Genomic DNA, 9,520 nt, shown 5'->3' with positions numbered 1-9,520 from the left:
TGCGGTGGAGCAATGATGCGCTCTGGGGAGTACAAAGTAGGGAGAGGTCGGCTGCACACCGTCGGGTCAACCCGTGGTGGCGTCGCCTGGTCCGGTTCCGGTGGCACCTTCCAGACCCCGAAACGGCTGAGCCTGTCTTCAGCACCTTGCGGCTCGGCGATGTCACCTCTCACGCACTCGTGCCGCTTTGTTCAGCGCTCGTACTAGTATCCTGTATGCTGCTCGTCCGGGCGCGTCGGCGCAAGGTGATATCGACGGGGGACCGACAGCGACCGCGGTATCGCGCCGCGACACCGCTAGGCCGTCACTTCTTGAGCGAGAGTGATATACTCGACCGCTCCACTGCTGGGTCATCGGTGGTTCCGCATGCCCAGATGTACCGTCGGGGATTTGGCAGCAAGTCTGACGACGCTCGGGTGCTCCAGCGGCCGGGAATCCAGCCTCTCTCGCCAAGAGGCGCAACGCTCGCTCACTGGCAGCTGGCTGAAAGGTTCGGCACATCGCGCTACAAGGGCGGCAAGCAGAAACAGCAGGAGCTCGAGGAGCAGCTTGCGACCTTTTCGCGCTTGCGCGACGCCGCACGCATCTCCTACGATTGGGAAACGCACGAATTGCTTTTACGCGCGCTGTGGCGCTCCTGCTTTGGCCCCGGCAACGCCTCTACCTTCAAGCCGCGCTCTGAGCGCTGGAGGGAGCTCGGGTTTCAGGGTCCAGACCCGACAACGGACTTCCGTGGCGCTGGCGTCATGGGCCTTCGACATCTGCTGACGGTGGTCAACTCTGGACGCGCGCCGTCCACAGCAACGGGCTTTCCGCTGGCGGTGGCCTCCATCAACGCGACGGGGATGTTGCAGGTCGCACCTCACCTTCAACCCCTCCCACCCCCTTGCCCTTGCCAACGTTCCGCGCCGTCTTGAGAGCAACACACGGACTGGCCCGCAGGCTTACTTTGGCCTCAACCCTCACGTCGCCTCGCCTCTTTGCCGTGCCCACCGGCGCCGCTGCTCGGAGGCCATGCTCCGCAACCTCCTCACTCGCGGCGGCCTCGCGCCGCTCCAAGCGCGCCGCCGGCGCCGCGGCAAGGAGTGAAGGACGCTTCGACATGAGTGCTTCAATGGGCCGTAGGGGATCCACCTGGAGCTCGTGGTGCACCTTGGCAACGTGTGGGACGAGCGCGCCAAGCCCAATGTGATGGACTTCCCGCTGGTGCTGGACGAGGCCTGCGCTGACCTCCACGAGGTGCTCTTGGAGGTTGCCGAGGTGACGGAGGGGCCGCTCGGCGAGGCCGTGGCCGAGGCGCTCGCCGCTCGCCGCAAGTCCCTCGTCTCTGACCTCGTCGCCCACCTCTGGACCACGGTGGGCGAGAACTGCGGTACTAACGCGCCGCCAGCCACGCCGGAGAGCACCGGCCGCATCGCGAGCCTGTGGTGAACTGCTGCTTGGGAGTTGGGTCCCGAGCCACCGTGTCGTAAAGTAAGTAAGTAGCGCGATATGAAGTCTGAAGGAACAGCCAGGCTCGGACCTCGACGCTCGAGGCTCGGAGGACCAGCTGGAATCTGGATGATGACACCAACTGGGCGGTATCGGTGGACGCTGGACAGGGAGATGACGGCACGCTAGAGAGCGACATACAGACAAACAAACTCACTAGAGGCGGACGCGCGCGAGGTTTCTTGCTGTTGCCAAAAATGCCCAGTTGGCGGCGGGCGCCGCAACGCAAAAGAAACCTGTCCGAGCTTTGCCGCCACGCGGTTGTCCTCGCAATCGTAGCATCTCTGCACGATTGCTAGCACGGCCGCTCGCAATCCTACAGCTGCGCTACGCGAGAGAGCGCCCGGCGAGATGCGGGAAAAAACAAAAAAATCATCTGCCATGGCGAGCTGCGGGGGCAGGGCCCGCTGTTTGCTCCTCCTCTCCTCTTGGCTGCACAGCGCGGGCTCGTTGCGTGTGCCTGCAGTGAGTGCCGTGCCGCGCGTTCAGCACCGCGCCGGAGCGCCTCGATGCAGCGACCCAGTCACCTCTCCGTTCGAGGCGTCAGCCTCGAACGGCGGCGAAACTCTGACCGGTCCGCTCCCTCTCACGGCGGAGAATGTGGATGCTGTGCTTGATGAGATGCGCCCGTACCTCATGGCCGACGGTGGAAACGTTGCCGTCGCTGAGATCGATGGCGGCGTCGTGCGGCTCGAGCTGCAGGGCGCGTGCGGCTCGTGTGCGTCGTCGGCGATGACGATGAAGATGGGCCTCGAGCGCGGGCTGCGCGAGAAGATACCAGAGATCATCGCGGTTGAGCAGGTCGCGCCTGATGGGCCGCAGCTGACCGAGGACGGCATCGAAGGTGCGCGCGCGCGTCCGTGGCCTCTCGTCGCGCCGCTTCACCGCGCCGGCCCGCCTGCAGGCGTCCTCGAGGAGATCCGACCCTTCCTCAAGATGGCGGGGGGCGACGTCGAGCTGGTGGAGCTCATAGAGACAGGCGATGCCGCCCGCCCTCTGCGTGCCGCGCGCGCCCGCGCGCGCGCCAAACACCCAGCTCCGCTGCCGCTGCCTCAGGCGTCGCTCCATCCTGCACGCTGCGCATCTCCGGCTCCGGCTCAACAATCAACTCGGTGCGCGCCGAGATTGCGCAGCGGCTGAAGCGGAATTTCCCCTCGCTTGCGAACGTGATGTGGGACGCTGAAGGACCTTAGCGGGCAGGGTACCGCCGGGCGCGTATCTGTTTGATGTGTACTAACCATCTCTGTGCCCGTTGCTCTGAGCTGTGAGCGTCTCGGTCATCCACAACGTCTGTGCTCGTACCTGTTGGCGCTTTCAAAATACCGAGAAAAGCGCGTGACTCGAGCGAGAAGTGCCGTGCCGCGGAGGCGCTGTTCGGGGTGTGTGCGGGGGAGCGGGGCGCAGCTCGCCGGGCCCGCCGCGCCCCCCCCGGCCGGGGCGGGCGCTCCCTGTACAGGGCTCAGGAGGGGCACGGCGCCCCCGGCGGTCCGCGCGCGCGTCTCTGTCTACGTGTGCGCAGAGGCGACCGAGGGCCATAAGTCATTTTCGTTCGTTTTTTTTACTTTCTCCTTGTGGCGGGCAAAAGTCTTAGTAAAGTACCGTGTAAATAGCCCCGTACGCCGTAGACACCGGAGCACTCCAGGGGGTTGATCTCCGTGCGCGATACAGTAGGCGGGTTGGCGGAGTTTTGCCGGCCCGGCGCGGGTTGCTCTTGCCGGAGCCGTGTGCACAGACACCACCGCGTCTCTCTTCACAGACACCCTTTGCGCCTTGGCACGCTTCAGAGACAGAGGAGTGCAGTCACGTAGAGAAAACACGGGGTACACACATGCATGCAGCTCGCGCCGCCCGTCTCACCCTCGAAAGGTCACAATATGCAGTTTCACATGCGCTTATCCTAGTCACTATATCTACTGTGGAAAATCGCTGCCGGGCCGCCTCCCGTGCTCCTGGTCGCCTCAACGTCGTCGACCTGAATTGCAGGCGTCGCGCTCGCGGCGGGTCGAGGTACCGGTATCACTTCCTCAGCGTCAATTTTGTGCTCCAAATACTCCCCCCTTGATGCCGCACTTGCGCCGGTGTCGCTAACCGACGCCGAGATTCCCTCCTCCTCCTCCTCCTCCTCCTCCTCCTCCTCCTCCTCCTCCTCTCCATCGCCCTCGTCATAGTCGCCCTCGTCATCATACGACGGCGCGTCTCCCTCCTCCAACGACTCGCCTTCCTCCACCTCGGCGGTCGCGTTATCTTGGCCGAGTCCCGTCCCGGCACGCTGGACCGCAGAGGGAAAGAGCAGGCCCACGGGTTGCGCCGGTGATGGCGGCGGCGGCGGTGGGTGCAGCTCCTCAATCAGCGCCAATTTGTCGTCCTCTCTCGGACAAAAGGTGCACGCACGGCACTTGCACCAGAGGCAATGAAACTTCCTGAACTGGTCTGCGCAGAAGGCCTGGCACTCGGCAGTAGGGGCGTCGTTTGCGTGCTGGCTCGAGCAGTGGCGCGAGCCTTGCTTGCTGGCCGCTGTCGTCATCATACCCCTGGTGGCAGTCACGCGGCCAAATGTAGCGATAGCCCTGGTGGCTGTGTTCGACAGCTCTGTGGATTGCGCCTAATGCACGGCGCATGGCGTTACGTGCATCGTGGGTTCGTGCGGGATGGGAGCTGTCGGACGCACATTGATCCGCATCATGTTGGTGTTGATTGTGATGAGCACAGCAACGAGGCATGCTGCGAAAAGGGCTAGATGCCGCAGACGTCGACCCATTCTTGACCAGAACCCGGGGCGCGCGAAGGAGAGCTGAAGGCGGGCACTTGGGGAGAATCTTACCTTATATTTCCCCGCGGCCGGTTTTCCGTTTCGGGCGACGGCACACTCACCGAGCTCTCCGGCGGGGAATCATGTCGGCGAAGGCGGGCTCTGGCGTCTCGGTGATGCGCTCCGATCTCGACGCGTCGACCTCGACGGAGGTGGACGCGCACGAGGCGCAGTGGCGGGCCGGCGTCAACCGCCAAGCGCGTCCAGACGCCGCTTCGCAAAGACGGGCGGCGTCATTGGCTGCTGCAGCCAAGCGGCGGCGGATAAGGACATGAACAACATACCTGCGCAAGCCGTCGCCCGGGCGGCCGCAGGCGGTGCCATCTCAACCCACTCTCGGCACCGCTGCACGTGCGTGCTCCCTCTCCCACCCAACTCGGCTCCACTCTCGTCCACCCGCGCCCACCCCATCATCTGCTCTCAGGCTGATTGCGGCGTGTGTTGCGCAATGCCGAGCCACCAGACGCTGGCCAGAGCATGATTGTGATGCCTCTGTCTGGGCCGGGGGGGCGTTCGACAGCGCGCGAGGCTGCCTCCCTGCCCTTTGCGACGCTTGCGACCACTGCTGAGTTGCATGCAGTACAGAGTAGCAGTGGTGGGGAGGGCTTGCGCCCCCCCCAGGTCGACGACGGAGACGTCGGGCGTCGGCACGCGGAAGGCCATGCCGGTCAGCTTGCCGTTCAGGTCCGGCAGCACCTTGCCGACGGCCTTGGCGGCGCCGGTCGAGGACGGGATTATGTTCTGGCCCGCGCCGCGGCCGCCGCGCCAGACCTTGCCCGAGGGGCCGTCCACCGTCTTCTGGGTGGCGGTCGCCGCGTGCCCGGCGGTCATCATGCCCTTGACTATCCCGTACTCCTCATGGATATCCCTACCTAGCGGCACCCCGAAGTTGGCCTTGCGCGAACGGTTGTGACAGAAATGTTGATTGTCCTTCCGAGTACGACCGTGTGGTTTAACGCCCATGACAAACATCGGCGCGTCCGCCGACGGCGCCGAGATGATCACCTTCTTGGCGCCGCCCTTCAGGTGCAACGACGCCTTCTCGATCACGGTGAAGATGCCGGTCGACTCGCAGACGATGTCGGCGCCCGGAGAGGGGAGGCGGGAAGGGGTGGGCTGGCGGGACCTTGGCGCCGCCGAGGATCGCGAGCACCGGCCTTGCCGGCACATCGATCACCTTGGCAAAGGCGTCCAGCTCCTTGAACATGAGGGATCCCGCCGCCCTGACTGCAAAGCCTTCGCCCAGCATCGACGCGTGGCCGCGGTGGGCCGTGCCAAACGCGTCGTTGATGTAAACGTCTGCGAGCTGCCTGAGATGCGCCTTGAACTTCTTGACCTTTGCAGCGTCGGCCTTGATCTTTTTGTCGTCCTTTTCTCCCTTGCCCGTCTCCTCGATGTTCATCCGCAGGTTCTCGAGCAGAATGACCGTGCCGGGCGCCGGGTCCGCGCACATCTCCTCAACCTGCCGGCGAGCGAGCGCCGAGCGCCAGTGCATGGGGGGGGGCTGCTGTGCGAGGGGAGCAGCGCCCGCCGCAACCACACACCTTGTCTTTATCGTCGTCGTCAAAGACGCCGCTGGCAAACAGGACAGGCGCTTCCAACTTTGTCTTAAGCACTTCGAAGACAGGTTTCATCGAGAACTTTTCCTCTAAGCCGATGCCACTGGGCCGTCCGAGGTGCGACATCAGGACAACCGACTTGGCGCCTTTGTCAAGAGCATACCTGGTGGCACGGAGGACAGCCCCGACCGCTCTCAGGGCGCTGCGCGTGCGAGGGTGTCCCGAGAGGTCGACGTCGCGCGCACTTGATGGTGGGCAATGCGGCATCGATACGAGCGGTGTTGGTGATCTTGCTCGGGTCCTTCTTGTCCTGCGGGAGGATGGGGCCTGTCGGTCGGAAGGCAACCGAGAGGGGGGGTGGGGGGGGGTTCTAACTAGGCCTGAGGCGAACCTGAGGCACGTTGAAGTCGACGCGAATCAGGACACGCTGGCCAGTGTAATCGATCTTCTTGTAGGAGAGCCTGTGCGCGGCGTAGACGCGGGAGAGTGGCGGTGTGAGCAAAGGGCGGCGTGGGAGGTGTCGGGAGACGAGGGAGAACGTGCTGTGGTAGTGGCCGCCGGGAGGCTTGGCCGTGTGCCCACGCACTTGCCCATTGCTGCCGGAAGGTGAGGAGAGGACGAGCGTACGTCGCCGAGACGGCGATTCGGCGGCCGATGTGTGTGTACTTGCGGGGCACGCAACACCGCTCGGGCACCCCCTTCACGCAAAAACACAATGACCCAAGACGCACAAGCACAGACAAGCGAGTAGGGAGAGACAGCAACGACAGTCAGAAGTCACCCCCTTCACGCCCTCTTACCAGGATTTCCAGTCAGTGTATGTAGCTCGAGCGACGGTGGGTTTCTCTTCCAGTCCCGTGCCCAGTGTTGCTGCTAGGGAATTTCCTGTCTCTTTTTTGGGGGGCGCCGGTGTGAAGAAGGAAAAATCCCGACGGGAGGGCCCAGACCTACCCTACGTCCCAACCGGATCCCCTACCCGCCCGGGCAAAAATAAACAGCAGAATAAACAGAGTGGGACGACCGCGAGGTGGCATGAAGGCTTGTCTGAGCTGCGCCCTCCGCCTCGTCCTCCTCCTCGCGCCGGCGGCGCAGGGCGCCTTCCTGTCCGGCGGCGCGCGTGACTGCAGCGGCGCCGCAGCCTGCCGCCGCCGCAGCACTGCGCCGGCGGCGCAGTTTGGCTTCAAGATCCAGAAGAGTGAGCGGCTGCTGATCCGCGAAGCGTGGGAGCGCGCCGACGCGTACCGCCCGGGGAAGCCGAACTGGTTCACGAGCCAGAAGAAGGACTTGGTGGAGCTGCACCACCAGCTCCAGCCCGAGATCCTCTCGATGCCCTCCGAGCCACACCCCACCAACGAGACGTCGCTGCTGGGCTCGCTGCTTCGCGTGCTCACCACCGGCGACCTGGCGCTGACGCTCTGCTCGAAGGAGGCGCCGGTGCTGACGCAGCTGCGCGACTGGCTCGTCGCCGAGCTGCCTATGCCAGAGGCGGTCCTCGGCCTGCCCGAGGAGCAGGGCCGCGTCCTGTCTACGCTCGCCGCGGCGCTCGACGCGCGCAAGCTGCTCGACCTCGGCACCTTCACGGGCTACTCGTCCATCGCGATGGCGCTGGCCACCGCCGACGACGCCAAGGTCATCTGCTGCGAGCCTGACACCACCGCCGCCCGCTCGGCGCGAGATTGGTGGATCAAGGCTGGAGTCGCCGCAAAGTGAGCTGCAGCCGCCGCCGCGAGCTGCGCTGCCCAGCCGCCCTCGCCGGCCAGCCTCCCTGCCGCCTCTCCCCCCCCCCCCCCCTCGCCCACACACACACACACACTCGCCCCACACTCCAGCGCCCCGCCCTCTTGCCCCTTAACAGCCCTCCCGCCTCGCCCTGGGCGGGGGGCCCGCCCCCACCCCCTCCCCGCCACTCCCCTCCCTTCCACCCCCTTTGCGCGCCACCCTACGCTGATCTTCCCCCTCCGGTGGACTTCCCGCCCCGCCCCACCCGCCCGCCTTGCCCCTCACACCCCCCCCCCCCCCCCTTCTGGCAGGATGGAGATGCACGAGACCAAGGCGGAGGCGCTGCTCGACCGCCTCATCGCCGACGGATCAGGGCCCTCCTTCGACATGGTCTTTGTCGACGTCGGCGACCGCGCCGCCTACGCAGGCCTCCACGAGCAGCTGATGAAGCTCGTGCGGGTGGGCGGAGTGATCGTCTACTACGACACGCTCTGGGTGGCGGAGCTCGCCGCGGCGTGCGGGCGGGGCGGCACCCTCGTGACCCCTCCCCCTCCCTCCTCCTCCTCAGGCCGCGGACCATGTCCTCAGCCACGAGCCATTCCCGACGATGCGCGCCTTCAACGTGCGGCATCTAGCCGAGACCCGCTAGCAGATGCTAGCCGAGACCCAGCCGAGAGGCTAGCAGAGGCTGGCCGAGAGCCAGCCGCCAGTCAGCCGAGAGGCTAGCAGAGGCTGGCCGAGCTTTACCCGACGACGCGAGGCACGCGAGAGCCTCGCCCGTTGCGCGCGGGTCGAGGCCTGCCCGCAGCCTCTGTTGTCTACTCTGCTGGACCCCGCACCGTCGGGTCCCGCCCCCAGGCGAGGCTCGCCGCCGACCCGCGCGTGCTCGCCTCGCTCGTCCCTCTCTCGTACGGCATCACCCTCTGCGTCAAGACCCTCGAGGCCTCAGCCTCTCGCCGCCACTCGCCACCACTCGCCACTTGCCGCTCCCGACCGACGGCTGCTCGCTCGCGTAGGTCGAGCAGCAGCCGCTCGCCGCCGCCCTCGAGGCTCGCTCTGCTGGCGACTCGGCGCCCTTCCTGGCGCTGCTCGCCGAGCGGCGCGCCGAGCTCGAGCGGCGCCTCGCCAGCCTCGCCCCGCCGCAGCAAGGCAGCAGCAGCGCCGCCTCCGCGGCAGCCCCGCCCGCGACCGACCACGCCGCGGCGGAGGCGGCGGAGGCGGGAGAGGAGGGGGTGGCGGCCGCAGCCGAGCCGGCCGCAGCCACAGAGGCCACGCCGCCCTCCACTGAGCCCGCCTCGCCCGCCGCTGCCGCCGCCGCCTCGCCCGCCGCCGCCTCGCCCGAGTCGGAGTTGGAGTCGGGCCAGGCGCCGCCCTCGCCGGCCCAGCCGCCCAAGAAGGGCTCGTGGTTCTTCTGAGGCGGCTCCTCTGGAGAAAGGGCGGGAGGAGGGGCGGGGGAGGGGAGTGTGGTGGGCGCTTCGCCGGTGTGCTGCGGGCGGAGGAGGAGGGGGTGGCGCGAAGGGAGCTCGGGCGCACACCGCCTGCAGCTGCAGCTGGACATTCGCGGCGGCGAGCCGAGGCTCCGCGGTTGGCAGCGGATCCACGACCGCCATCTGTCGTACACGGGCTGTCGACTGTCCGGTATACGAAGCTCGAAGGAAGCAAGGAACTAGGAAGGAAGGGGAAAAAAGAATAAGAAAGAGAAGAACTAGATTACTAGCGGCCAAGTAACTGCCAAAAAACAAAAAAACGGAATTTTCAGGTCGGGGAGAGCGAATTCTTTTCAGTGTACCTGTGTTAGTGGATATAGGCTAGTGCCATTTCACTCTGACACGCTAATCTTGAAAACGTCTCCAACGGAGCTCCGTGTTGCTTCCAGCGCCCTCCCCCGCGCTCCCTGCGGCCATGGCCGATGCTCCTAGTATGAGAGGTCATCTGGCTACCG

At 65.9% G+C, this 9,520-nt stretch overlaps 5 protein-coding genes across 5 annotated transcripts; 3 read left to right on the top strand and 2 right to left on the bottom strand.

The window, feature by feature from the left end:
- Nucleotides 1-215: 215 nt before the first annotated feature.
- Nucleotides 216-1,431, top strand: EMIHUDRAFT_213878 (hypothetical protein; the record flags this gene model as incomplete). The annotated part of the gene is made up of 3 exons (XM_005764481.1): nucleotides 216-854; nucleotides 943-966; nucleotides 1,126-1,431. 3 exons carry the CDS (start codon nucleotides 216-218, stop codon nucleotides 1,429-1,431), a joined length of 969 nt encoding a protein of 322 aa, XP_005764538.1.
- Nucleotides 1,432-1,872: 441 nt separating this feature from the next.
- EMIHUDRAFT_452262 (hypothetical protein) lies at nucleotides 1,873-2,829 on the top strand (the record flags this gene model as incomplete). The annotated part of the gene is made up of 3 exons (XM_005764480.1): nucleotides 1,873-2,335; nucleotides 2,396-2,470; nucleotides 2,548-2,829. The coding sequence occupies 3 exons, from the start codon at nucleotides 1,873-1,875 to the stop codon at nucleotides 2,682-2,684; spliced, it is 675 nt and encodes a 224-aa protein (XP_005764537.1). The 3' UTR covers nucleotides 2,685-2,829.
- Nucleotides 2,830-4,918: 2,089 nt separating this feature from the next.
- On the bottom strand, nucleotides 4,919-5,422 carry EMIHUDRAFT_44530 (glyceraldehyde 3-phosphate dehydrogenase; the record flags this gene model as incomplete). Its single annotated transcript, XM_005764479.1, has 1 exon — nucleotides 4,919-5,422. A coding segment is annotated over one exon (504 nt), but the record flags the coding sequence as incomplete, so codon positions are not given.
- A 22-nt stretch (nucleotides 5,423-5,444) lies between these two features.
- Nucleotides 5,445-6,322, bottom strand: EMIHUDRAFT_45969 (phosphoglycerate kinase; the record flags this gene model as incomplete). The annotated part of the gene is made up of 4 exons (XM_005764478.1): nucleotides 5,445-5,756; nucleotides 5,872-6,022; nucleotides 6,105-6,160; nucleotides 6,251-6,322. Coding segments are annotated over 4 exons (591 nt in total), but the record flags the coding sequence as incomplete, so codon positions are not given.
- A 569-nt stretch (nucleotides 6,323-6,891) lies between these two features.
- On the top strand, nucleotides 6,892-9,275 carry EMIHUDRAFT_464903 (caffeoyl-CoA O-methyltransferase; the record flags this gene model as incomplete). Its single annotated transcript, XM_005764477.1, has 5 exons — nucleotides 6,892-7,565; nucleotides 7,890-8,073; nucleotides 8,147-8,200; nucleotides 8,437-8,520; nucleotides 8,595-9,275. The coding sequence occupies 5 exons, from the start codon at nucleotides 6,892-6,894 to the stop codon at nucleotides 8,991-8,993; spliced, it is 1,395 nt and encodes a 464-aa protein (XP_005764534.1). The 3' UTR covers nucleotides 8,994-9,275.
- Between the last annotated feature and the right edge of the window lie 245 nt (nucleotides 9,276-9,520).

This window comes from Emiliania huxleyi (genome assembly GCF_000372725.1).
Source record: "Emiliania huxleyi CCMP1516 unplaced genomic scaffold EMIHUscaffold_59, whole genome shotgun sequence".
Taxonomy (NCBI): domain Eukaryota; phylum Haptophyta; order Isochrysidales; family Noelaerhabdaceae; genus Emiliania; species Emiliania huxleyi.
Note: the sequence above shows the minus strand (reverse complement) of the source record. Positions and strands in the feature narration are given on the sequence as shown.